This window comes from Mesoplodon densirostris, chromosome 7, assembly GCF_025265405.1.
Source record: "Mesoplodon densirostris isolate mMesDen1 chromosome 7, mMesDen1 primary haplotype, whole genome shotgun sequence".
Taxonomy (NCBI): Eukaryota; Metazoa; Chordata; class Mammalia; order Artiodactyla; family Ziphiidae; genus Mesoplodon; species Mesoplodon densirostris.
This window is the reverse complement of record NC_082667.1, coordinates 122,980,208-123,006,883: the sequence shown is the minus strand read 5'-3', so window position 1 is coordinate 123,006,883 and position 26,676 is coordinate 122,980,208. Positions and strand designations below refer to the sequence as shown.

The 26,676-nt window shown below is 46.4% G+C and overlaps 1 protein-coding gene across 6 annotated transcripts in view; it reads right to left on the bottom strand.

Moving 5' to 3' along the window:
• The window catches only part of NTM (neurotrimin), a 388,042-nt gene extending 361,743 nt beyond the window's left edge, over positions 1-26,299 (bottom strand). For 3 of the 6 annotated variants that reach the window (XR_009532976.1, XM_060103832.1, XM_060103834.1), the window contains exon 1: positions 25,360-26,297. Coding sequence is in view for 5 of the 6 variants with exons in the window: in XM_060103832.1 (XP_059959815.1) it covers positions 25,360-25,526 (167 nt within the window). In the remaining variant the exon portion in view is untranslated. Of the gene's footprint in view, positions 1-25,359 lie in introns of all 6 variants that reach the window. The other 3 variants (XM_060103830.1, XM_060103831.1, XM_060103833.1) reach the window with 2 other exon arrangements.
• Between the last annotated feature and the right edge of the window lie 377 nt (positions 26,300-26,676).

The following is a 26,676-nucleotide window of genomic DNA, read 5'->3' as shown; positions in this document are numbered from 1 at the left end:
GTAGAGAAATGCAATGTATCATATAAATGAATGTTGAGACAAACTGAAGTTTAATTCTATATGCACTGAAATGATCACCTTAATTTTAACCGACTTTAATGACAAATTGCTTAAAATATACGGCTCACTTCAATGCCTCTGGAGACTAAGTATGCTGAATGTAATTTAATATATTTTAAAGTGTTGATGTCTCACGTTCTTCATTGTGAACACCAATTTTTATACTGATACTTTTAGGAGTTAATGAGATATTTAAGAATCTGCTCTCTATATACATGTACGGCTATGATTTCCTGGATTCCTCTCTTCTTACCACTCCTAGTTATTACAATACCTGAGCAAAATTAACATCTTGGTACTTTAATGCTGATTCTACATAAGAACAAAATACCAGTATAATGACAGTGAATGCCAGTATTTTATTAAAAAGTGCCTATGTCACAGCCCTTGTCTGCACAGCTTTTGTTCTTTGTTCTACAGGGCTTGCATCCAGGACTGAGATTCCTCTGCCCTCTTGGACTAAAACTCTACAGGTAAGTAAACTCGAGAAAGAGACCCTAAGTAAAATATATTATTCTATGGGAGACTAAACCAGGTCCACAGAAAATATATCTGCCACTGGGAGTTAAGTGGGAGGGCTGCAGAGGGAATTTGGTGAATTAGGACAGGGAACTCTCCACCCCTCCTTCCCCTCCTCACCAAATCCTTATCATACCCTCCTTCTATTTTCCTTAATTATCAGTGTTCATCATACAAAACACACACACACACACACACACACACACACACACACACACACACACACACACACCCCAGTCCAATTCTAAAATGACTCTATTAGGAAATTTGGATATGGAAGTAGACACAAAAAGACTCTCAGGAAAATATGACCAATACACAAGAAAAAACTCAATTTCAATTTCATAAGTAAAGTAGGGAAAGGGAGTAAAAAAAAAATAGGTGCCTCTGAATGGGTTTTAAGTAGGAGGAGGTGGGGTGATGCTTTCTAAATCAGAACATCCATGTTTGATTCAAAGTAGTGATATGGCAAATAATTTTCTGGGTGCATCTCAAGATGTAAGTAATTCATCATGTAAATACCACAATAATGAGAGTCCAACAAAACCACAGTATTCTGTTAGTTTAAAGTAGCACAGAGTACAAGTATCGTTATCACCAGCACCCTTACACTAATTCCATCTGCCTAGTCTGGTTAACCAGCAAACATACCTGTAGCATCTCTCAATTTTTACTACCTCCACCACTGTCAAATCTGCTGCCAATCCTCACCTGGATTCTGCATAACCTCTACAAGTATAAGAGCTTCCACTCCTCAGCCTTTGAAACCACTCCCTAAATGGCCAGCCAGCACCATCTTGTTGTAACCCAGTAACTCAGGCCATGTCATGGCTCTATTTAAAATGCTCTGATGGCACCCTCTCATATAATGAAATGAGATCCAAACCCATTACCTGGCTTTCAGAGCCTTGCCCGTCTGACCCCTCCCACCTCATCCTATATCCCTCCCCATTGTCCACTCTGCTCCAGACACAATGGTCTCTTTTCTCTTCCTCCAGCACATGAAGCTCGTCCTCTGTGCCTGGAGTGGTCTATTCTCAGACGCTTCTCTCCATTTGGATCTCAACTCAACTATCACTTCCTCTCAGAAAGACTGTCACTAACCCACCAACCTATAGCAGCCACCCAGGCGACCTGGATCATATCACTTCCTGGTAGTTCATATATTTATATAGGTCTGTTTGTTGGTTCCCTCATAAGAACAGAGGCTCCAAGGACATATTATGTCTCTCTTACTCACCACAGAATCCACGGCCCATCACATGCATGTAAAAAGCATTTCAACGAGAGAATGAGTGTTTACTCTGCACCAAGTACTGCTAAATACTTTATATGGACTATTTTATTTAATCCTTAAGACATCCCTACAAGGTAGTTTCTATTAATTATTATTCTTATGTTACCAGTGAGGTTAAGTAAGTAAATTTCTGAGCTGATACCCGAGTCCATTCTCTTAATCATCCCCCTAAATCCTCTCTGTATTACACTACGATATCCTCCAGGAAATAATGTCCCTGATGCGTTTCCACAACACTATAAAAAGCCTTCTCCTTCATTAGAAAAAGATCAAAGCCAGTTCCTTAGTTGTAGTGTGGGGTTTATTTTACGGTGTCCTAACTGTTTTAAAATTGGTGATTCCATACCCAGCACACACGGAATCTACAAATGGGGACGTGTAAGACAGTTGCCACAGCAAAGGCCACGGAATCAATGGTCTGCAGTCAAATCCCCATTCCTCCAGGCTTTAGGCATAAGGCCTTGAGCAGGTTACAAAAGTGTCTGTACTCCTGACCCTCATTTGTAAAACAGGGATGAACACACAGCTGAAAGTGTTAAGTGAGGTACCACGTAAGGCACGTGGGGACAGAACAGGACCAAAAATCAAAAGGACTTCCGTGAATGTGGGCTAGAATTGTTACTATTATTAAACAGACTTCTGCCTACTTAATTACCCAGTACACCCTGATTCTCACCGAGCTGCATCACACAGATTACAATAACCCCGATGTATTGCCCCTGAGACTTTTCCATTAAGACAGATCCTTCCTCTCCCTCTGCTTTAGCTTGGGTGGAGGTGCAGAATTCTTGAGCTGAGCCTCCCAGGGCTGCTGGGCACAGGGAAACACTAACTTAATAAAAATCAGTGATAGGACCTGGGAGAGTCCAGGCACAGTCCTGAGCCATTTGTCATACCGCTCGGGAGGAAACTAACATATGAGGAGAATCTGGCTGCATAATATTAAATAATCATCTAGCAGCCAGAGCAGAAACCAGCAAGTTCAGTATCTCTGACCTGGATAAATAAATGTCTTCTTTAGGATGAGCAAGCCCACTGGAGGAAACCAAAGGATCGGGGACCTGGAATTCCGACTTAAAACACAGAGGTGCTTGGAAAACCACAGCTTTGGGTTTTAACCTGGGATGCAGGACGGGCAGGGAAGTGCAAGGCTTCCCCAATTGGCCAAGTACAACTGGAAGTGCTGAGCCCAAGGGAAGCTGTGTGGCCAAGGAGCGGGGCCACGTGGTACTGGGACACGGGGATATGGGGACATGGCCCTCCCCTGACAGCCCAAGAACGGGCCGCCAACTGGCAGTGGCCGCTGAAGTCACAGAGAAACAGTGCGGCCCTGCCAGCTCTCAGTGACAAAAGGAGTGTTTATAGCAGGCGCGCGGACAGCTGTCTGAGTGCCACATTTATTTACAAAATGTTAGTTAAATTACTGACAGTTGGCACCGTGGAGGAAAAGCTGGGAGGAAAGCTGACATTTCTTGATCTGGCGGGTGCTCAGAGCTCTGGTTCTGCTCCCCCATCCACTTATTAATGCCTTTATCTGCTTGTTGGTTTATCTATTTACAACTTCTGCCTTCTTCACCAGCCATTGCTGTCAAGAGGCTATGGCTGTCCCAGCAATTAAACTGCCCCATGCAATTTGGATCCAAAGTTCCTTGGGCTAAAAGTTGCCCTGAGGATTGACTGGGCAGCCCCTGGGTCTGCACTGGCTCAGACCCAGCCTCAGAAGCTTCCAGAAAGCCTCCTGAGGGCAGGTGTATATCCCCAGCCTGTTCTCTGCAGCATCCACCCACCGATGAGAAGCGTAGGCTCATGAAGTGGTGAATAATGACATAATCAGCACCATCTCGTTATTCCTCTTCTATTGATCAGAGACAGGTTTTCCGTGATGAAGCCGGACAAAGCAAGTCCATTTTTCAGTCTTTCTGGCAGCGGCAATGAAGGGAGAAGAAGAGGAACCTGGCTGACAAATGAAGATCAGCATTGTGGCTGCAGAGAGGTTTAGACAGTGGAACACATTTCTGATACACATACACAATCCCCTTCCCTCAAAAATATATATTGCCGGGCCTCCCTGGTGGCGCAGTGGTTGAGAGTCCACCTGCCGATGCAGGGGATACGGGTTCGTGCCCCGGTCTGGGAGGATCCCATATGCCGCGGAGCGGCTGGGCCCGTGAGCCATGGCCGCTGAGCCTGCGCGTCCGGAGCCTGTGCTCCGCAACGGGAGAGGCCACAACAGTGAGAGGCCCGCATACCGCAAAAAGAAAAAAAAAAAAAAAAAATATATATATATATATATATATATATATATATATATATATATATATATATATTGCCTTAAACTGGTCTCTTTAACCTTTTTTTCCTATTGTGTTTCTTCTGATGTCAAAATAATGTGTTTTCAGGGCTTCCCTGGTGGCGCAGTGGTTGAGAGTCCGCCTGCCGATGCAGGGGACACGGGTTTGTGCCCCGGTCCGGGAATATCCCACATGTCTTTGAGCAGCTGGGCCCGTGAGCCATGGCCGCTGAGCCTGCGCATCCAGAGCCTGTGCTCCACAACGGGAGAGGCCACAACAGTGAGAGGCCCACGTACCACACACACACAAAAAAAGTAATAATAATAATAATGTGTTTTCGCTGACAATTTTATATATACAGGTAAATACAAGTTTGTTTTCTGTGTCTGTGGGTCTATTTGGAGGGACAAAGTAGGAATTTGGGATTAACATATACACACTATTATATATAAAATAGATAAGCAATAAGGATCTACTATATATCACAGAGAACTATATTCAATATTTTGTAATAACCGATATGGGAAAAGATTCTGAAAAAGAATAGACATGTATAACTGGAACACTTTGCTGTACACCTGAAACTAACACAACACTGTAAATCAACTCTACTTCAATAAAAAAAACACAAAGTGAACCACTGAAAAAAAAATATAGATAAGCAAAGACTAACCCCACAGGCCTCGTCTGACGTCCTACTTGAAATCATGGCCTTCACCCCTTCCCCATCTCCCCACACTCTCCAATCTTCTCCGAAGCCTGCAGCACCAATTAGTAGATTCCATATGTTGTATGTATTTTGTTTCTGTGTGTTTTTGTGTTTCTCCCAGAAGGAAATTCCATGACCACAGGGACTGGTTTGTTAACCAGTAAGTTCCACAGTGGCTAGAACTCTGCCTGGCACGTGCCGGCAGACAACAGATATCTACTGAATTAAATCCACTGTGACCTGGCCACGCAGAGCATCCACTGCTCAGTCTATATGCCGACAGACCCCGACTGCTCGAGGCTCAGACTTGAAATGGGTCAAGTCCCTCCCCATCTAGGAACGGGCCAGCTTCAAAGAGTGACCTCCTGCTGCTCCAGGCCAGTGTCACCTTCTGGCCTCGGCAGCCCAGCTACCCACAGTCCCTCCCTGCCTCCACCCCAAAGTCCTGAGTCCCCTTCCGGGCTCCTCCAACCCACCCCTCCCACATCCTACATCACAAGTGGCTCCCAGACCAGCAGTGGGATCATTTCCAACCTCTTTCTGAGGTCCTAGTTCTGAAGCCTCCCTTACCTGGCCAGACCAGAGGCTTGGTGAGGGCAGGAACTGCACCCTATTTATCCTTATAGCCCACACAGGGCTTAGCAATGGCCCACACAACGGAGCATATGTGCAAAAAGTTCTATGACCCAGACGTGGCGACTTGGGCTCAAAAGGTAGGCTATTTTTACTTTTATTAGATTTTATAATGTTGGCCTCTTTCCAATTTTGGAAAACTAAAATTTGATTTCTAAAAATCTAATAGGGCTTCCCTGGTGGCACAGTGGTTGAGAGTCCACCTGCCGATGCAGGGGACACGGGTTCGTGCCCCGGTCCGGGAGGATCCCACATGCCGCGGAGTAGCTGGGCCTGTGAGCCATGGCCGCTGAGCCTGCGCGTCCGGAGCCTGTGCTCCACAACGGGAGAGGCCACAACAGTGAGAGGCCTGCGTACCACAAAAAAAAAATAATAAATAAACAAATAAAAAAATAAATCTAATAAAAATAGAAAACACAAGAAGAAAATCAAGGTCACTCATAATTCCATGACCCAGAAGCTTTATGAGCATTATTGTGTTGGTAGAAGGGCCTTTCAGTGTTTATTATTTTTAGCAGGCATTTGTGTGCACACATACTCCCGTTCCAGGGCTCTGAACCATTTTTTTTTTTTTTTTTTTGGCGGTACGCGGGCCTGTCGCTGCTGTGGCCTCTCCCACAGCAGAGCACAGGCTCCGGACACTCAGGCCCAGTGGCCATGGCCCACGGGCCCAGCCGACCCATTGCACGTGGGATCCTCCTGAACCGGAGCACAAACCCACGTCCCCTGCATCGGCAGGCGGACTCTCAACCACTGCGCCACCAGGGAAGCCCCCTCTGAACCATTTTTGACTGATGAATTATAGACCAGTTAATTATCTAAAATGACTTAGAGGTCTGCCTTTATTCACACTCAGATGATATTAATTTCAAATTATTAGAAAGATAAAGAAGATGTGATTCATATACACAATGGAATATTACTCAGCCATAAAAAGGAACGAAACCGGGTCATTTGTAGAGAAGTGGATGGACCTAGAGTCTGTCATACAGAGCGAAGTAAGTCAGAAAGAGAAAAACAAATATCGTATATTAACGCATATATGCAGAATCTAGAAAAACAGTACAGATGAACCTACTTGCAGGGCAGGAATAGAGATGCAGATGTAGACAATGGACTTGTGGACATGGGTGGTGGGGAGAAAGGGGAAATGAATTGGGAGATTAGGATTTACATATATACACTACCATATGTAAAACAGAGAGCTAGTGGGAACCTGCTGTATAGCACAGGGAGCTCAGCTCGGTGCTCTGTGGTGACCTAGATGGGTGGGATGGAGGGGGGAAGGAGGTGTAAGAGGGAGGGGATATATGTATACTCATAGCTGATTCACTTTGTTGTACAGCAGAAACTGAAACACCATTGTAAAGCAGCTATACCCCAATTAAAACAACAACAACAACAAAAACTGATTGGGTCAGAATTGTTAATGTCATGAAAGACCAAAAATAAATAAATTTTAAAAGAAAAAAATGTACCTAACGTTAAATGAAGAACACTTGCAGAATAATAAATAAAATTTATTTTTATATAAAGAAAAAAAACCAAAACTGTATCCAAAACAATATACTGTTTAAGGATACTTATATTTGGTAAAACTCTTTAAAAAAAGAAGGAAATGATCAAAAAGTTCAGGGCTGTGGTCAGCTCCTCAGATACAGGGTATAAGATAGTGGGAACACAGGTGATGGAAGAGTAGGGGGAGGGCACACAGGTGACCAGTTTGTTACGTATTTATATACAGATACACTACATACACATTGAAGTATAAAATATTTCACAATAAAAAGGAAAATAATCCATCTTTGGCTCTCAGGATACTTAAAATATTGTGCTACTCAGGTAAACATTTTATCAAACCTTTACTAAGGGCCCATCATAAGCCAGGCCCAGCATGAGGGGCTAGCAGGCCCCCAAAATAAACACAGACCAATCTCAGGGTGAAGAGTAATGCACATCCTTCACCACATGCGTCTGCCTGGACTATAACCCCATCCCCACTTTCTAGTAGAAAAGAATTTAGATAAAGAATTAATAAAAAATAAAGTCCAAATTACAGAATTAATAGAAATTGTAGAATTAATAGAAAAGTTCAAAATGTATTTCTGATAGAAACTATATGTAGATATCTCCTTTAAAAACAGGAGTATGTTTCATTAACATTTTATCTGCAATTTAGCAGTATGATTGTAAAATACAGACCAAAAACACCATCGGCGCACACTGTGAGGTCAATCAACAACCCAACATCAGCCAAGGCAATAATTACAAAGCAAAACAAACAGTAATTATTTATTTTTTAGAAGTAGGGAAAAATGTTTTCAATTAAAATAATAAAGTGAGAATAGCAGGTTTCTGGACTTTCTGCTGAAGCATTTATTACAAATCATTCTTTCAGGACATTTCACCCATTGCAACCATCGTAAGATCATGAGCGACAGGGGCCTGGTGATGTGGCCGAGGCCTTGATCATATAGGAAAATTAAAGTTTAGGGATGGCATACTATTTATTCACCCAGGAAGCCAACGGCCTTGTTCTCGTGGGGAATTTCTTGTTCCACCAAGGAAATCCTCACAATGTAACAGTTGGAAGTGTCCTCATACTTTGTGAATCAGTATGAGTCTAGCCAAAGACAGAGACACAGGAAAAGAGCTTTTCCCTACATTCTCGTAAGTGCTGATAAGACGAGGAGGCTCAGGTGATTTGGGAACTCCAGGGACCTTGCTGAGCCAGGTGCAGGCCCTGGCTGGTCCCTGACACAAGGATACAAGTCAAATATGGGCTTTGCTTTTAAAGAACTTATAACTGAACAACGGTGGGGCAGGAAAATAATAATAAAATACAGAAAAGTGAAAAAACATGTTAATATATAGCCGCCAAAATGATCAAACTGCTCCAGTGGCTTCCAAAATACTAAGAACAAAATGGGAAGTGGTCACTGTGATCCCTGTGGTCACCGCGGCCAAGCAGCCCGGCCTTGGCTCTGCCGTCCTCTCCCCTGTTTGTTGGAGCCAAGGATGCTCCAACCTGTGCACCTGGGTGTTTGCTGTGTTTCTTCCCTGAACATCCTCCCCATGTGTACACACACTCACTCCCTCTTTTTGTCAGATCTCACTCAAAGGCCCCATCTCAGAAAGACCCGCCCCAACCAGTGTGTCTCAAATTAGCACCTACTCTCCACGTTCCTGGTGTTATTTATTCCCATTTCACAGATAAGAAAATAAAGGCTCAGAGAAGTTAAGAGTTTCCCAAATCAAGTTCCAGCTCAAGCTGTCCCAACTCCGAGTCCATCTTTTTTTTTTTATTTGGAATTTTCCTTTTATTTGCCATTTAGTTTCCCCATTTTTGTCCAACTTTCTTTTTTTCTCATTTTCAATTTTTTTATTGAAGCATAGTTGATTTACAAAAACCTCTAGGGAGTCCCTCTTTTTTTCCACTACATAACACATTCTCAATTAGCATGTTTTATGCAGATGATCAAGAACTGAGTAGGATATATGTTTAGGATCTGCATTTGTCTATGATATCTAACCAAGCTATAAAGAAAATCCACAGGGCAGGCATCCAGCTACTGGAAGCTGACCTGTGTTAACCCATCTCCTTTAAGTCCTATGATTTCACGTCTCTGTTACAGCTTCAAAAAGTCGGTCCATCTCGAGGTCAAATTCTATACTATCAAGTGGTCCACCTTTCATTCCTCTTTCCTTTTTGTTAGTTGGGAAAACCATGTTGTGAATAGGATTTTGAAGATCTGTTGAAAATGTTGGCTTGAAGGGAGAGTATAAACCAGAAGGGGCAACAGCCATCACACTTGGTCTAGCAGGACACGCACCAGCTCTAATACACCTTAGGTGAAAACAGAAAGCAGCAGGGAAATCATCTGGTTTGGATAAAAATTCAAAAAATTATATATCTAAACCTCTCATCTACGCTGACTCTCCAAGTCTTCCAGCCAGCGCACTGGAAGGTCAGTCCCGTCTCTCCTGAAGACTAGAACTGTCTGGGGATGGTGCAGGACTTGGCCTCTGATGACTCCCACTACCTGGTCTGAGCCAGCCCAGCATCCCAGGGGGCTCTTTGGAGCCTGGCACCAATCACTATTCCGTATTATTGGTGACAAGCAAAGCAACTATTTATTTCAATACCAAAGATCACCCTAAGGGCAGGGAAATGTCAAACTGGATGCTTAATGAAGTTGGTTCAAAATGCTCTAGGGGTGCAATGTGAAATTTTCAGGCATAAACAGAGATGATCCAAGGAGACAAAAAATGTAAAGACCTCACCTCCTTAGAATACACAGTGTGTAGGTTTGATTACCGAACAGAGATATGAAGTATGTGCTAAATAATTCTTCTCAACAGCTCATTAGGTCTAATCCATCTCTGATTTCTACGAGTCCATTAATTCCAAATATGTGTCTGCTACACGTACGCACATCCACACACAGTTGTGAAACACCGGCTTAATTTCACTGTGTAATATCCTCAAAACGGCAACAGGTAAGACATCAAATCGGATATTAGGCAGATTTTAAATGTTTATAATTTTCGTATGTGATAAATGAAAATGACAAAGAATAACGGACCCAAGAAAGATGACATTTCAGTTAGAAAACACTAGACGGGGACTAGGCACCGAGTACAGGCTGCCACACAACCACGAAAGAGTGAGAGCCTGGACAGACTCCACATGGAAATGCCACACAGCAAATAACGTTGACACAGGTGCTGGCTTTGTTTATGTGGGATTTTATTTATTTATCATCCCCTAAAATTGGAGCTGCTTTCATCATGTGCTCCTGCATTCTGATTAGTTCCTGCAGACACTCAAGCTCCTAAATCCGTCTTTTCTCACTCCTTGCTCTTTCTCCAGTTTTTTTTTTTTTTTTTTTTTTTTTTTTTTTTTTTTTCGTTATGCGGGCTTCTCACTGTTGTGGCCTCTCCCGTTGCGGAGCACAGGCTCCCGATGCCCAGGCTCAGCAGCCATGGCTCACGGGCCCAGCCGCTCCGTGGCATGTGGGACCTTCCCGGACCGGGGCACGAACCCGTGTCCCCTGCATCGGCAGGTGGACTCTCAACCACTGAGCCACCAGGGAAGCCCTTTCTCCAGTTTTGAGGCCGCTCCTCCTCACCCTGTTCTTCCTTTACTAGGTCACTGGCACTTGCTGATTCCTCGGCCTAGAATGTGTTTCCTGCTGATTCCTGCAGGGCTGTCCCCACTATCATGCTCTGGGCCACCCTGCAAATGCCCCTGTCCCTACACCCCAGGTCACCCTGCCCCTTACCCATATTTAACTTTTCACCACACAGCACACTGTTTGTCTCCTTACTTGTGTACTGGCAGCTGGTACCCATTAGGTACAGTGGTGCAGGTTGTGCCCTGATCAAGAGCCCCAGGTGGAGGGGGCTGAATTCCTGCAGGTCTGTCTCTCCAAACAGGAGCCCTAGTAAATGAGTCAGGCTGAAGGAAGGGCACCTGCTCCTAAGTGGTCTGTGCAGGTTGCAGGCTGAGAGGAGATGACGTTCATTCACTGCGTGCAATCTGCAGCCCCGTCTCCCCTTGTAAAGATAGCTCTGTGGGGAGACAACCGGGGCCTAGAACAGTGCCTGGCCCGTACAAGATGCACAGTCAGTGGTGCCGAAGCGAAACATGGATACACTACAGATACAGGAAGCTCCTATTATGTGCCAGGCACCGTGGATCATCCTGAAACAACAAGGAAAACAAAAAGATCCCACTCCCCATACCACAAAATCATGGAACAGAGCCACTTTACATCCTGCTCCCTCTGCATGGCCCCTGTTCCCTCAGGACCCACTCACACAAGGCCTTTCCCTCCTCCCTTTCCTCTTTCCCCAAAGCCACAGGTGATGGCTCCACCACCTGACTGCTCTTCTGAAATCTGCCCTTTGACAGTGGTTTTTCTCTCCTTTTTCTTCAACATTTTAAAGAGCAAGGCTACAAATCATCCCATCTGTCTCTTTTCTGTGTGTCAGTTAAAACACTGAATGTTAGAATATCTCTAGCACAAAAGGTTACACTAAATAAGACACCTCCAGCCATTAATGAGCAATTTGTTATCTAAGAGGTATTTTCACTAATTAGAGCATGTCTGGAATTGTAGCCATTATGGACATGTGCTAATTTACTTCAAGGTAGAACTTTTCTTTGTCACTGGTTTCCACGTACTTGTAGAGTACAGCACATTTTTACTTGGTTCAGAGATGTAAAGACTGAAGCAAATGGAAATCAAACATCTGAGGCTTCAGTTTGAAAAGGCCATAGTTCCTACTTTCAGACACATGCAAAAGCCACCAAAAGCCTCGCCAAGAAATTTTAATAAGTGCTTAAGTTTGGATTAAAAAATATATCTGTGTATTTCTATGCAGCTGAAATCAGACAATATGAATTATAATAGTTGTACTGGATTAGATAGGGTTATGCTAGCTACTGTAACAAATAAACTCCAGAGTCGCAGAAGCTTATCACAAAGGAAGTGTATTTTAATGTATTTTTCCTTCATGCAATCATCTAAGGAACGAGGTTGCTGGTCAGCTGGCAGGGCGGGGGCCGAAGCCCTCTCTGTACGGACATTCAGTAACTCCACTCACGAAACATCTGCCAAATGGGACACGGTTTCCAAGGTAATTTGGGGAATCAACATCCAGATGGCGTAAGGAGAAAGCCTGGAGTATCTCACATGGGAGCTTTTTAGGGGCCAATTCAACAGAACTTTTGCTCACCTTCCTTTGGGTAGAACTCTGTCACATGACCACACCTAAATTCAGAAGAGGCTGGGAAATGCAGCTGGGAAAAGCTTTGGGTCAGGAGGTGGATAAACAACTTGAATATTTTTGGACAGCTAAGAATCTCTTCCTCAGATGTAAGGAACTGAACAGAGCAGAATGGATCCTGTTCTCATTCCCCACATGGGGAACGGGGGCTGGGCACGCTGATTTTCTTAGCAGCATCCCATGGTGGGTTGCGACAGAGCCAGGACTAAAACGCAGGTCACCCTAGGGGAACTCCCTGGTGGTCCAGTGGTTAGGACTCTGTGCGCTCACTGCCGTGGGTGCAGGTTCAATCCCCGGTTGGGGAACTAAGATCCCACAGGCAAGTGGCACGGCCAAAAAAAAAAAAAAAAAACAACAACTCAGATCACCCTAGCCTTAGACCACTGCTCACATTCCAAAAACAATGAAGCTTACCAAGACTTTTCAACATCTTCCTCTACCAAGATGCCCCTGTAGCTGCAGAATCTGCACCAACCATCACCAGCCTGGGCTCTGGTGCCCATATTCCTGTTCCATGTGTCTCTGGGCAGTGGCCCCAGGATCATGAGACACAGCAGCACGATTTGCCCACGGCGGATACATTTCATGCTCTGTCCTTCCCCAGCTGTAAAAAGCTAATACTTCCTGAGTGCTGGGCACTGCTCTAAACGCTCCATATTTCACTCCTGGATCAGTACTCCTATTATTAGTTCCCTGAAACAATGACAAATTGAGGCCCAGTGAGGTCAATCAAGGTGCCAAAGGTCACATACTTACAAAGTGGCAGAACCAGAATTGGAACCCAAAGAGAGGTTTCGCCCTAGACCCTGTGCTCAATCATTGTGCTCTACAGCCTTGAGGTAAAATTCCCTTCATCAAGAAAGTTTCAAATAAAATAATGGACACTGAATACTGTGTTAAATTTCAGGCTCACAGGCTGATTTCTGCCTACCTGCCATTTCTTTCCTTCCCCCCAAGTTCATAGGCCTTAAGGTAGAAACTAATCCCGATTTTCAAGTGTTTATTAGATTTTCTATAAAACCGCTTGTGAAAGTGGAAATTTAAAGGTCCTTTAGATTCCGCATGTGCAGGCTTTATGAAGTATGTCACCCTGTCCCGTGATTCCCTCCACAAGGCCTGTCCTACTCACTGTTCTAGAAGACAAGCCTGGATCACACACACCCCATCTGAGCTCTGTGTATGAACCCCCAAACCTGGACCAATAAAGAGCTACACCTGAGCCTCCTGTTTCCAATAAAAGATAAACAGTTTTCACTATTAGCAGCTTACTGTTATTCCTAATGAACTTTTCATTCACTCGAAAAATACTCCTTGATATACGCCATGTTCCAGGCAGTAATTTAGCCACTATAAATGAGAGCAATGAAATCAGTGGCCTTGGGGATCTTACATTTTAGTGCAAGAGGCAATAAATAAGTATCAGATAAATAAATAGAATTTCCTAAGTGTTAAGGGCTATGGAGAAAGCTGAAGCTATGTAGGGGGACGGAGTGATGTAGGGCTGGTGTATGGCTATTTCAAACAGCATGGTCTGTAAGGTCCTCTCTGAGGATGGGATATTGGAGCAGGCACATGAATGGCATGAAGGAGCCATCACACAACATTAGCGGGTCCTGGGAGAGGAAGTAGCATGTCCTCAGCAAGAATGGACTTGGTGGGTTCAAGAACGACAGGGAAGTTCAGTGAGCTACATCCTCGTGAGCAGGGCAGGACAGAAGGTGTCTGATAGGTAGGCGGACACCAGTAATAAAGCCTTTTATGTGCATTTCATTCTAAATATAACTGGAAGCCTCTATAGTGCTTTGAACACAGTGATGTGATGTGGTTAATGTTCTGGAATGACAACTTGGTCGACCAGGTGCAGATGGACTCTGGGAGAGCAGACGCAGTGGAAGCAGGAAAACCAGATGAGATGCCACGGGAACAGTCTTGGAAAGGATGGATGGCAGCTTTGACTAGGGAGATAGTGTTCCAGATGGTGAAAACGGTCCACTTCAGGATGCATCTTTTTTTTTTAATAAATTTATTTGTTTATTTATTTTTGGCTATGTTGGGTCTTCCCTACTGCACGCGGGCTTTCTCTAGGTGTGGTGCGCGGGCTTCTCACTGTGGTGGCTTCTCTTGCTGCGGACCATGGACTCTAGGCATGCGGGCTTCAGCAGTTGTGGCTCACGGGTTCAGTAGTTGTGGCTGCGGACTCTTGAGCGCAGGCTCATTAGTTGTGGTGCGCAGGCTCATTAGTTGTGGCGCACAGGCTTAGTTGCTCCGCGGCATGTAGGATTTTCCTGGACCAGGGCTCGAACACGTGTCCCCTGCATTGGCAGGTGGATTCTTAAGCACTGAGCCACAAGGTAAGTCCCAGGATCTATCTTAAAAGTAAAGACACACAGGATTTATCGATGGACTAGATGTAGCATAAGAGACAAAGAAAAGATATATCTACTAGGCTTTTGGACAGAGTAGCTGGATGAATGGTGGTGTCTATGCCCAAGATGGGGACAGATGGAGGGAATCAAGTTGGTGGTGGCTGGCAATGGGTCACATGGAGCTGGTATCAAGAACCGCTTGGGAGACAGAGCTTGAAACACGTGAGTCATAAAAGTGGATTTGAAGATTAACACTAGGATGTACAGCCCGGAGCTCCAGAGTGAAGGAGACTGGTTAGGATAGAGAGTAGAAAACTGCAGCAGGAAAGGGGCTGAGGGTACATGGTGTGTGCTTCAACGTAACTGGGGATTCTGAGAGATGGGAAAAGAAATGTCCTGAAGCCACAGTAAGTCATGAGGAGAACATCTCTCCAGCTTTCAGGCCTCATGGCAACAAGGATACAGGAGAGAAACAGCCACTGCTGATCAGACTCTAGGAGTGGAAATGATCCAGGAAACAGCCAAGTCTCAGATTGAGCAAAAGCTGAGGGGGGCTTCCCTGGTGGCGCAGTGGTTGAGAGTCCGCCTGACGATGCAGGGGACACGGGTTCGTGCCCCGGTCCGGGAAGATCCCACATGCCGTGGAGCGACTGGGCTCGTGAGCCATGGCCGCTGAGCCTGCGTGACTGGAGCCTGTGCTCCACAACGGGAGAGACCACAACAGTGAGAGGCCCGCGTACCACAAAAAAAAAAAAAAAAAAAAAAAAAAAAAAAAAGGCTGAGGGGAACATTCAGAGAAGAGAGAGGGGACACAGGGATTTCGCTGGTGACAGATCATAGAGGCCAGAGGGTAATAAAAGGTTTCAGAAGATAAGAGAGAGTTTTGCAACTGGGTCAGATTATCAGATGTACAGGACCCTATGACAATAAGAATCAAAAAATGATGCATAGTCTGGTAGATCTTTGACTTCTGAGGTGGCTAATAAGATAACTGAAAAGTAAGATGCAATAGGGTTTGTCCTGATGGTCTATTAGGAAAAAGAGAGTAATCAATTCTAACTACATTCCTACTCTGGGTCAGCCTCCTAGACATCTGTGATGGAGTCTGGGAGCTGATGACTGGGGAAGAAACAGTCATACCAGGAGCATCGTACACAGATATTATTTAAGCAATCTCTTTATAACACCCATGTGTATCAGTTTCTGGGTTTGTTACAACAGAGCATTACAATATGCATGGCTTGAAACAACAGAAATGTACTGTCTCACATTTCAGGGGGTGGAAGTCTGAAATCAAGGTGCTGCAGGGAACATTCCCTATGAAACCTGTAGGAGAGAATCGCTCTCTGCATCTTCCTAGCTCTGGTGCTTCATGGGCAACCTCTGGCACTCCTTGGCTTGCAGCCTCATTGCTCGAATGTCTCTGTCATCACATGGTTTTCTCCCTGTGTGTCAACTGTGTCTCCGCATGTCACCTTCTTATCAGGACACCAGTTGTATTGCATTGGGGTCCCACCCTACTCTGGTGTGAATGCATCTGAATAACTAGTTACATCTGCAATGAACCTATTTCCAAATAGGTCACATTCTGAGGTACTGGATGTGAGGACTCCAACAGATCTTTTTTTTTTTGGCGGGGGTGCAGGTCAGGAGGGGAGTGATGCAATTCAACGCACAACACTGAAGTACTGCTTTTTCCAGTTTTCATGTATAACTTGTGCACCAAATAAAACATAATTTGCATATATTTTTTCTTTCTTCCTCGTGGGTTCTGACCAGTTAGAATTGTTTTGGATTGAGCTTTCCTGATGAGTAAATGTGTCCAAAGATGATTATTCTGAGTGCAAGAGCACTTTTCCCATCATCCACTACATTAGAGCCTGTTTGAAAGCCACAGAAGATCAAGAAATGATTTTCACACAAACATATCTTCCTTTCCTCTATGGGGCCAGCGAAGCTTTACCTGAAGGTTGATGTCAGTTTTGTCATTTTCCATCAGCCTGGTGGTTGATGCTGTTTTCATTAAAAATTCTATTATTTAAAAAAATCCATCAGCAAGATTGTAAGATTAATTCATATGTACTTGGTACAAGACAAATCTAACCTCTCAAAAGGTTTCTAAGCCAAAACATCTCACACTGACAAGGCAGCAAGTTGGCCAAATACACCCAAATAAACTCAAATAACTCAACCATGTGAATCAATGAGATTTGGGGAAAACAGATCATGAACAACTGAGAGTGCTATGTATAATTTAAACTACTTTAAGCCCCATGGCACAGGGTTGCAGGGAGAAGGATTGCTCCTGTAGTTCCATCAGCGAATTCCGAGATCAGTTTCTCATGGCAGACACACTGGTCTTGCCCCAGAACTGCACGGGAGAAAAATGACCAAATGCAGAGAGGCCCCCTTTTCTCTTGTCACCATTGCTGGGGAAGTCCTGAGCTTGCCTCTCAATGAACAGGTGAGAATGAGGGGAAATGCAATCACAGTGCTGCAAAGCTGGAAGGGCTTAACCACCCCCAACAGTCGATGGCACCCCTACCCTGGCTTTCCCAGCTGACTCCAGTGGACTTGTCAGGGAAGAACCAGTCTTCCAAGGAAAAAGAGGTCTACAAATCCTAAATCTATGCATGAACTCCTGACACCATTATCTGTGTCAGATAATCTGGCTCCATAGAACATTCCATATGTTTATTGTTTTTTTTTTTATCTCATAGGAAATTCATCTTCAGAGCCATGAACTGTCATAACTTTCTATGCAGCAATCTTGTGATGAAAAATAAAGGAATACCTTTTTCCTCACTCCCTCTCTGATATAAAATAGCTCCAGAAATTATTTGAACAGAAGAAGATTCCTAGGATCTAGGCAGATGTGTAGGAGAAGCACACAGAGAAATATAATTAGACATGGATGGAGAGGCATTCCTCTCCTCATAGATCTTCCAGAAGCCAGACACAGTACATCTATCAAAGTGTTGCCACATGGGTGTTTAGGCTACAATAGGTTATAGGGAAAACTGTTAAATGTGTTACTATTATACACACACACACATGTAAACACATGTGTGTACATTTGTATACATGGAAAGAAAGAGACTAATTATATAATTATAGACTAAGCTTTGTGTACACCGTTTCATTTTAACCCCAAACGATCCTTTGAGGTAGGTAGTAAATGTCCTCTTTATATGGAAGAATTTTTAAAACTTGCCCAAGAGAACAGAGAGAGTACTTGAGTCCGAGTTAGTGGCACCCTGTCTTCCAGTCCGTTTTCTCTCTGGCACACCACTCCTGCTGGAATATGAGTTAGGAAGGTCTGGTTTGTTGAAGAGCTTTGTCTCCTTCAATTGCACTCACGTGAAACATTCCTACTGCTTCCTCCCTGCCTTTGGCTCACAAGTGCAATTTGAAATTGCATCCTAAACCAAACCAATTCTTGATTTCCTAACAACACTATTATTTGACCATCTGTGTGATGTTAATGGTATTATTTATTTATTACCCCAGGAACTCATCAACCTGCTCCCAAGGAAGCAAAATTATCTCAAATCATGCAAAAATAAAGTCGAATTTTACCCATCAGTGGAGACTTTGAACTTAAGAGAATAAATGTGCCATTCATATTAATTATAATTTGTTCAGGCTTCCCCAGGAGAAATGCCAATGGTCCTATTCCTAGCACAACAAAGAAGGAAATTTATGGGTGAGGGTGTCACCTATTCTGCCTTGCACTGTTAGGGCCGCCAGAGAGACTGGCTTGTGGGCCTCAGAGAAGTGCACTTCCACCTCAATGTGTGCAGTATCCCACTCCAGAGAGATACGTGGTAATTCTGAGGAATTATTAACTCTCTGTGAGAGGGTCCAAGACTGCTGATATCTGAAGCAAACGGGTGGAAGAAGAACCACCCGTTTGGATAAAATTCTGACTTGAACAATCTATGAAGACTCTACGATCCTCTGATGCGAAGGGACATCTAGAGGCCAGCTGGGTCATTCCCTGCATCCCCATCGTGTCACAGACCACACCACACCTGACCCACTCCCATACCCAATCCCTAAAATACCTCCAGAAAGGAGGTTCTTGTGCCCCAGAACAAGGAAGGACAACGAAATGCACTCAGTTTCTGGGAAGAGAAGAAGTGGGCAATGATGAAAAGAAGGAACAGAGTGAGGAAAGCCCTTCGGTACAAAAAGAGAATGAGCTTAGTATTCAGACAAAACTGGTTCTCAGCCCCAGGCACATTCACCACCCGACGGTGTGATCTGGGAAGTGGCTCACTCTGCCTTCCAGTGCTTTGCTTTCGTGATCTGTAGAACTGCAATAATAACTGTCTCCACCTCATGGAGCATCTATGAGCGTTCAATAAGTCTGTTCTGGTAGAGTGCTCAGTGCCTGTCTGACACATAGTAAACAGAGCTGTCCCACCCAGCCAGAGGCAGAACTGATAAAGGCTAAGAATGCCAGCTTTAGTAGCAGAGGGAAGCAGCAGTTAGGAGAGAGCGTGATGACAAACGTTAGCCAATTCTGTCAAAGGCACCCACAGTCAGTAAGATGCTTTTGCACTTAGTAGGACAAAGCAACCTTGTCTCAGGCACAGGTAGCCCTAAGCCAGGGCTCACAGCTGCGTGATGCAGTGTGGCTGGATGTCAGCTCCTTCTCACCCTTACAGGAAGCCCTCTTTGTGGGAGACTGATTATCACTAGCCTCATTATCTGAAAAAAACAGGTGGTTGAACTCCCTGGGCTCTGTAATCCTTTCAAACTCAAAAGAAAAGAGAAGCATTTCTGCAAAGCACTGAACCTTGCAGGTGAGGAGTGCTGGAGAACCGGGCTGCCCCTCTTCTGTAAGTTCTTTAGGTTCTCCTGGCAACTGGCATTGTGCCTTCTCCCCCTGCCCCACGCTCGATTGGGTGTTCAGTTTTCCCATTTTAGTTTCTGGCTCCTCAACAGGCTGTGTGTGCTTCCAGGAGCCTCCCTCCACAGTGCCATCTGTCCATGCTCTTCTGAGCCCTGGTCCACCCAATGGAAGACTGGCAAGCCCCAGAGGTGAGCAAACAGGGGTCCATCCCGGTAGGGGCCAAAGCAGCCAGAGCAGCACATGCTTCCTGAGTGGCACTGCTATTCTGAACAAGTTAACTCATAAACAACAGATCAATACTTACATGACCAGACAGCCACTGACAGCAGGCTCCAAATAGAAAGAAGGATGGGCAGAGAGGCACAGAAGGATGTGCCCCTCTTTATCTTGAAAATGCTAATTTCCCTGAGGTCTACCTGGGTTTGAGTACATCATCAGAGAGTAGCATTTCTTCAAAGGCTTAAGGACTGGATACGGGAGTGACCTGGCAGAAAAATGGCATATGTTATGGGTGCAGCTATGAAGTAACAGACAATGGACACAGACCATCTGTGTCCTGGACAGAAAGACACCGGCTCAATTACTGACGTGTATCTGTAACCTCCTCCAGAGCAATGTCACACCCAACATAGCATGACTCAGAAACAAAGGACAGTGAGCCAGGAACACATCCGGGGCAAGGACAACACAAGACAGCTCAGGAAAAAAAGGGCAGAGAGGGCAAGGAGAAGACGGTGATCGCAGACATTCCTTCCTTCCTTCACTCATGCAACGGCTATTTACTGAGCACCTTGTACCTGCCAGACACTGCACAGAATAAGACAGAGAAGGCACTCAGCCTCAAGGAAGTTACAACCCAGTTGGGGAAGACAGATCAGGAGCAACTAACCAAACAAATGAATGGGAAAATCTCAAATACAGATGATTGCTCTGAAGAAATAATCCAGGATGATATGCCAGCGTAAGCCTGGGGGAAGTGGTAGGGGATCACTTTTATTTGGGTGTCAGGAACAGCTTCAGGGAGGGGGTTCCACCTGAGCTAAGGCTAAAATGATGAAGAACTGCCCATGGGAGGATCTGGATGAGGGGTATGTCCACAGTGGGGGCCATGCATGGGAAGGCTCTGTAGCAAGAGTACGTTTTCTGTATTCACAAAACAGGAAGAAGGTCAGGATGTCTACAGCAGAGTGAGTGAAGGAAAGAGGGGGACCTGCACTCAGACTTTATTAGCAAAAACCCTGGTCCAAGTCATGGACTAGGAACTAGGGACAAAAACCTAAAGAAGGCAGAGTTCTGGCCTCAAGAGGCCATGGAGTAGCTGGAGAGACGAACAGAGAATCCATCAGCTTCAAAACCGAAATGCTAAATGCTTTCCGTGATATGAATAACATGCCACAGTCTCCTACAGCTGGAAGGGGCCCCCATGGCTTTTCTCAAGTATGGAAACCACATTGTTCTCTGCTATTCCGTGGAACTGCTATACCGAAACCCAACTTCCATCTTGTACATTTCTCAGACCTTTCATTTTTAACTCATATTTTTAAAAAAAAGCACTTAGCAGATGACCCCCAAGGAAACAATTCACTTTACTGGTTGCGGCCTTATTTGGGGAATCCATGAAAACATGAAATGCATCTATCAAAGTTGTCCAGTGATGCTGACATTTAGTGACAGTCTCTAATTAATGAGACCCATGCACCGGGCCTCTCAGGCTCTCCTGCCCCCATCAGAGGAGTGCAGCCCACCCACTGGGAGAGAGGGCCGCTCTTCTCTGACCACGGGTAGACCACCCACCCACGCGATGATGGGCACATCTGCCTCCACGGCTGATGACCTCTTCAACCTCTGCGTCCACAGCCTGGCCTTTTGAGTTGGACCCAAGGCCCTGGGGTGAGAAGCCTCAGCCTCAAGCCTTTCCACAACCAACATCCAGCTCATGCCCTTCATGTAAGAACCACTCCACACATCTTAGTTGGTCGACCCCAGCTGTATAGAGGCTAGGGGATACTTCTGTTTGGTTTTCAGTCATCTCATCTGTTCAGTAAACATTTGGAAGCACACGGTGCTCAGGGCATCACAGAGCAGGATCCCCGCTTCCAAGAGCTAGCAGCTCCCCATCCACGTGGAGAAGGAAAACAGAGAGATAAACAACATCGCAAGACAGGGTGTGAGACAAAATGAGCGGAGAGACGATGCCAAGTCTCTGCAAGGAGTCGCAAGAACACAGAATGCGGTGGGAAAAGCTCGCCCTGCAAAGTCAAGGAGTCAGCGTTCCAGCTCGGCCACGCGCTAACTTGTGTGATTTTAGGTAAATTCCCCTCTCCAGGCCTCAGCACCCTCATCTATAAAACAGACATAATTTAGTCTATTTCAGAGAGTTGTTGTGAGGATTAATTGTGAGTAACTAACCAATAATTGATAGTACCATTCATCATTCAACATTATTATTACCACTCCTCGTAATCTGGCTTCCAAATCTCCTAGCTGTGCAACCTTAATCAAATTATGTAAACTCAGTTTTCTCATTTGTAAAATGGGATAATCATAGCATCTACAACCAGAGGGGTTGTATTAGGGTTAAATGTTAATGTTATGAGGTTGGATGATGGGTGAGATAGTGTGTAAAACACTTAGAATACTCCCTAAGACATAGTGAGTAGTGGAGAAACTTCAGTTCATGTTATTATTATTGAATATTCTATTTTATGAAACCTCACCCTTTTTAAAAAAATATGCGTACAGACTACTGGCAGGAGGGCAGTAAGACCAGGAGACTGCAAATTGTCTGTAATTCTATTCAGACTGTGGATGCCGTATTAGGTGAAAGGTTTCCCAATATGTCTACAAGGACCATTAGTGTTAACTGGAGGAAATAAAACATTCTAAAAAGTTTCCTCACATTAGAATCTGCTGCTGAAGCATTCGTTCTTTGGGAACTGCAAAAGATCCTCAAAAAATGAAACTGGTGAGAACAAAGCAGAATAAAATGAAATTAGAGCAAAAAAGTCCTCTGCAGGTTGAGAAGAAAACTACAAGTATGAATCTCAGGGTCACCTGTGGTGACAGGGAGAGGGTAGTTCTCAGGGCAGAGCAGGGATGGCTGTGGTCTGTGTAGCTTGGTCACATGCTGAACGAAAAAGAAAGAGGTGAGGATGGGAGGAAGGAAGGAAGGGAGGGAGGGAGGGAGGAAAGAAGGAAGGAAGGGAGGGAGGGAGGGAGGGAAGACAAAAGAAGGAAGAGACGACCCACATACACACAATAAAAGCAAAAGGGAAATAACCCAGAGCCCTGAACCACTCGATTGTTGCAACCTGGAATCAGGTTATGTGCAAATTTAGCAATTTCTATGCAAACAAAACACATTCAGAAATTCCTACTTGCTTCTTTGCACACAGCATCACAAAATGCAGAGCCTGTGTTTAAGGGCTTCCGCTCCACAGAAGTGCAGCCCAACATTGGGGCCCCTCCTTGTCTAGTGCAGGGGGGCCTGAGGAGGACGATGGCCATCCTGTGGAGGCTTGAGCGCCATCTGCACGGTCCACCTGCTGCCCCGCTCGCATCCTAAATTAGGCCCATGGCCAACAGGTTGGTGTCACGCAGATCCCACCTCCTCTAATCCTGGCCCTGTAGGGCTCCCTCCACTGGGAGGGTCTTCCTCCTACTTGTCCGGAAGACAGTCAGCCTCAGTGGCTGGCCCTGGACGTCAGGAGATGTTCCAGGAGGGCCTTTTTATGCCAGGGCTGGGCTGAAAAAGCCCCACCATATCCCACGCCCTCCATCTACAACCAGTCAAGCCCAGTGAGTCTACAGCATACGTGACAATGCAAACAAACGTGAGTGCATGCGAGACAAGGAGAGGGGCCCGGAGTGAGTCAGGAAGAGGCATGGAAGCAAAGACAAAGAAAGAGAAGCCAGCCAGTACACGATAACGCGATTTTTCAGAGGAGCTGCTCCAGGCCCCAGCTGAGCGTCTGACAAATCCAGCAGAGTCCTCATTCTCAAGAGCCTGGGGACTGCCCTCTGAAGACCAGATCCCTCCCTGCCCAAATCCCCTCATTATTACTATGATATGGCAGCTACGTCTGTCAAGGCCCCTTGGCTACTTCTTTATCCCCAAATCTCTACAGAGCTGACTGCCTTCCTCCTTCTCCTTGAAAGTACCTTCCCATCGTTTCTAAAATGTTCTCAGTATGAGACTGTCTCCATCTTGTTTCTTGAGGGCTATATCTTGCAGCCAAGGGTTAGGGAAAAGGGGGCATCCAGAGGACACTAAATGCCATCGACTACATTGTTTTAGAGGTTTGTTTTTGTTTTTCTTTCTAAGTAGTCTGAAATCAGGGCATATTTAAAGTTTCCATGAAATCCTTTATAAAGCAGATACAGTTATTTCAGGTGTGAGGTGTGAGGCAGTTAGACATCCAACCTTTGCTCAAAATAGTCCCTAACTCAGGGCTCAGTGGACGAGGTGGGTTTCCAGAACCAGTGAGTACCCTGGGGGCATGAGCGTTAGCTCGCCAAAGACAAAGGCGCATGGGTGCTTGCAGACTATGACAGGCCCTTAAATCACACGCTTCCTTTGGCAGTGTCCTGACAAGTCAGCTCTGTAACCCAGTGTCCCTTTTGCAACATTTTCTATCCCATGGGTATTGCCTTACATGCACCATCCATAAACCTTAGAAGAGCTACCTTAGAAGAACAGTCACAAAAGGTGTAAAAGAGTGGGCACCAACACCAAGGTTCTCTCTCCAAGAATCTTCATGTACAAGGGATGGGAATACTGCCATCCTGCCTTACAGTCAGCTCAATGGCCCAGTCTGGAAAACTTTAGTTAAGCACGCATACATTCTTCCCATGGATCTTCTTAACTTCTACCTCCTGCTGACTCTCATAAAATTCCAGAGAGTAAAGATCTCCCATTGCAATCACTAATTCTGTGTTGTCCTTCTGTGAGTGGTATGGTTTGTAGACTCTGGAAATTGAGTTAGCATTTCAGGAGGCCAGGGGAAAAGGGAGACAGATTTGTCCTACCTTACTCAAAACATAGTCAAGATTCTTCTTTTCCTTCTCCAATTCCTGTCAGCCTTAACCCCAGACGTCAAGCAGGACCCAAGCCAACACTGAGACCCAATTTCCATTTGGGAGATGAGTTTTGAACATATTGCTTTAGTGGACAGCACAGTTAACCAAAGTAAACGATCTTTTCCACAGACAAATCAGACTCATCTCCATGGCTTCAATCTCAGAAAGCCATGTTCAGACAGAGAAAGCATGTCCCTCTGGCTACCAGCTCATGGCATGAAGACACCCCAGGAAAGCTCAGACGCAGTCAGACCCAGTACAAAACAGCAGCTCTGCCAGAGTACGGGAGCGGGGCTGGCAACACCCCACGGCACAGGCAGAGAGAGTGATGGCATTCACAGAAAGCCAGACCCGGCCTTTGGGACTCGTTAACGCCAGAGAAGACTGTTCACGCCGAGCCCCAGCCAGGCCCCCAGTCACCACGGCCACCGGTTTCAGGGACAGACAGTGCTCAGGCCACTGGCCTCCATCTCAGAGACCCCCTGGCCCAGCCTCCCGTCCTGCTTACCAAGTCCTGAGCCTAGGAGGCCAGTTTGGGGGAAACAGCTCATCTCTGGAACCTCTGAGCGTTTCCCTATGACCACCACCTTTCCGGGGCAGAGCACGCAGCTCAGCCATGAATTGTGCAGCCCAGGGAAGCAGCGACCTCCCTGCCAGCAGCTGCAGAAAACACACCTGCACCCCTACCCCTCTCACCCCATCCCCTACACAAATCACTGTCGATTCAGAGAAGAATGGCGGCTCCCTACCTGAGGGTGGCGCTCTCCCCCTGCCGGACCGTCACGTTGTCCATCGCTTTGGGGAAGGTGGCATCTCCGCTGCGCACGGGCACTCCTGTGGGTACAAGGAACAGCAGCCTGAGAGACACGACCACGAGGCACTTCCAGGGCAGGAACAGGTACCCACAGACCCCCATCCTCGACGGCCACAACTTCCCAGAACTCCGGCAGCCGCTCGGCACACGCCCCCTGGGCGCGCACAGGAAGTGGGTGGGGTGGGGTGAGGCGGGGGAGCGAGCACGGGGACCCGGAGGCGCGGGCAGGAGAAAAGCGCGCAGACTCCTCCAAGTCTAGTGTTCCTCCCCAAAACCAGCCTCAGCGCTCCAGCCTCGGAGAAGCGGTTTCCACGGAGAACATCCAAAGGGGGCTCCCTCGGTGCTGCTTCGGCCGGGAAGGTGGCGGAGAGAGGCGAAGAGCAAAGACAGGTGCAAAGGTGCGGGCGCGTCTCAGGAGCCCCTTCCTCCCGTTAACAGCTCAGGCATGGCACTTTGGAGAGGAGTAAGCACTTTGGTACCAAAAGGGGACAGGGAGTGGGTTAGATCCGGCTACACAGAGATGGTCTGAATTCCTCAGTTCCAACAAGGGCAAATCCAACACTTTCTTTGTAAGTTTCAGAGGCAGGCTGGCCAGCAGGAAACAGTCTGTAACAATAGCAGAGCCAGAAAGTGGAACACGCAGGAGGCGCAGGGGTGAGCCAGGAGGAGAGGCTACGCCGGGCTTCGCGCGATCCGGACCGGGGATGCTGCAGCAGCCGCCTCGGTCAACTTCGTCCGAGCCCAAATGCGCGCTGCAGCCGCCGCGATGCGGCCGGTCTCGGCTGGGCGGTCTCCGCGGCGGCGTCCGAGGCGGGAGCGCACGGCGGCGGACGCTCGCTCGCTCGCTCACTAGCTGGGGAAGGCGAGGGGCTGCCGGCCCCGGAGCCGCGAGGACGCCCCGCTCAGCGGCCGCCCCCGGCCTCCGCGCCGCGGGCCTCCCGGGAGCAGCCCCGACGCGCGCGGGCCCAGACCGCCGGGGTTGTCATGGCAGCAGCTCCATCACTGACCGCAGCTCTCCGCCGTACAGGCGCCGAGCGAGCTGGCGGACCGCGCGCATCCCGGCGGGCGGCGGGCGCGGGGCGCAGGCGCCCACCTTAACCCACGCCGCGCCGCGCCGGGGCCGCAGGAGCCCAGGCGAGGAGTTTAACCACTTCCCCCCTTGAAGAGCTGTCACTTCCAAATTAAGAAGAAATGCAAAGTTACTACACAGCCTCAATAAGCCCAAGACATCTTAATAAGGGTCACAAACTAA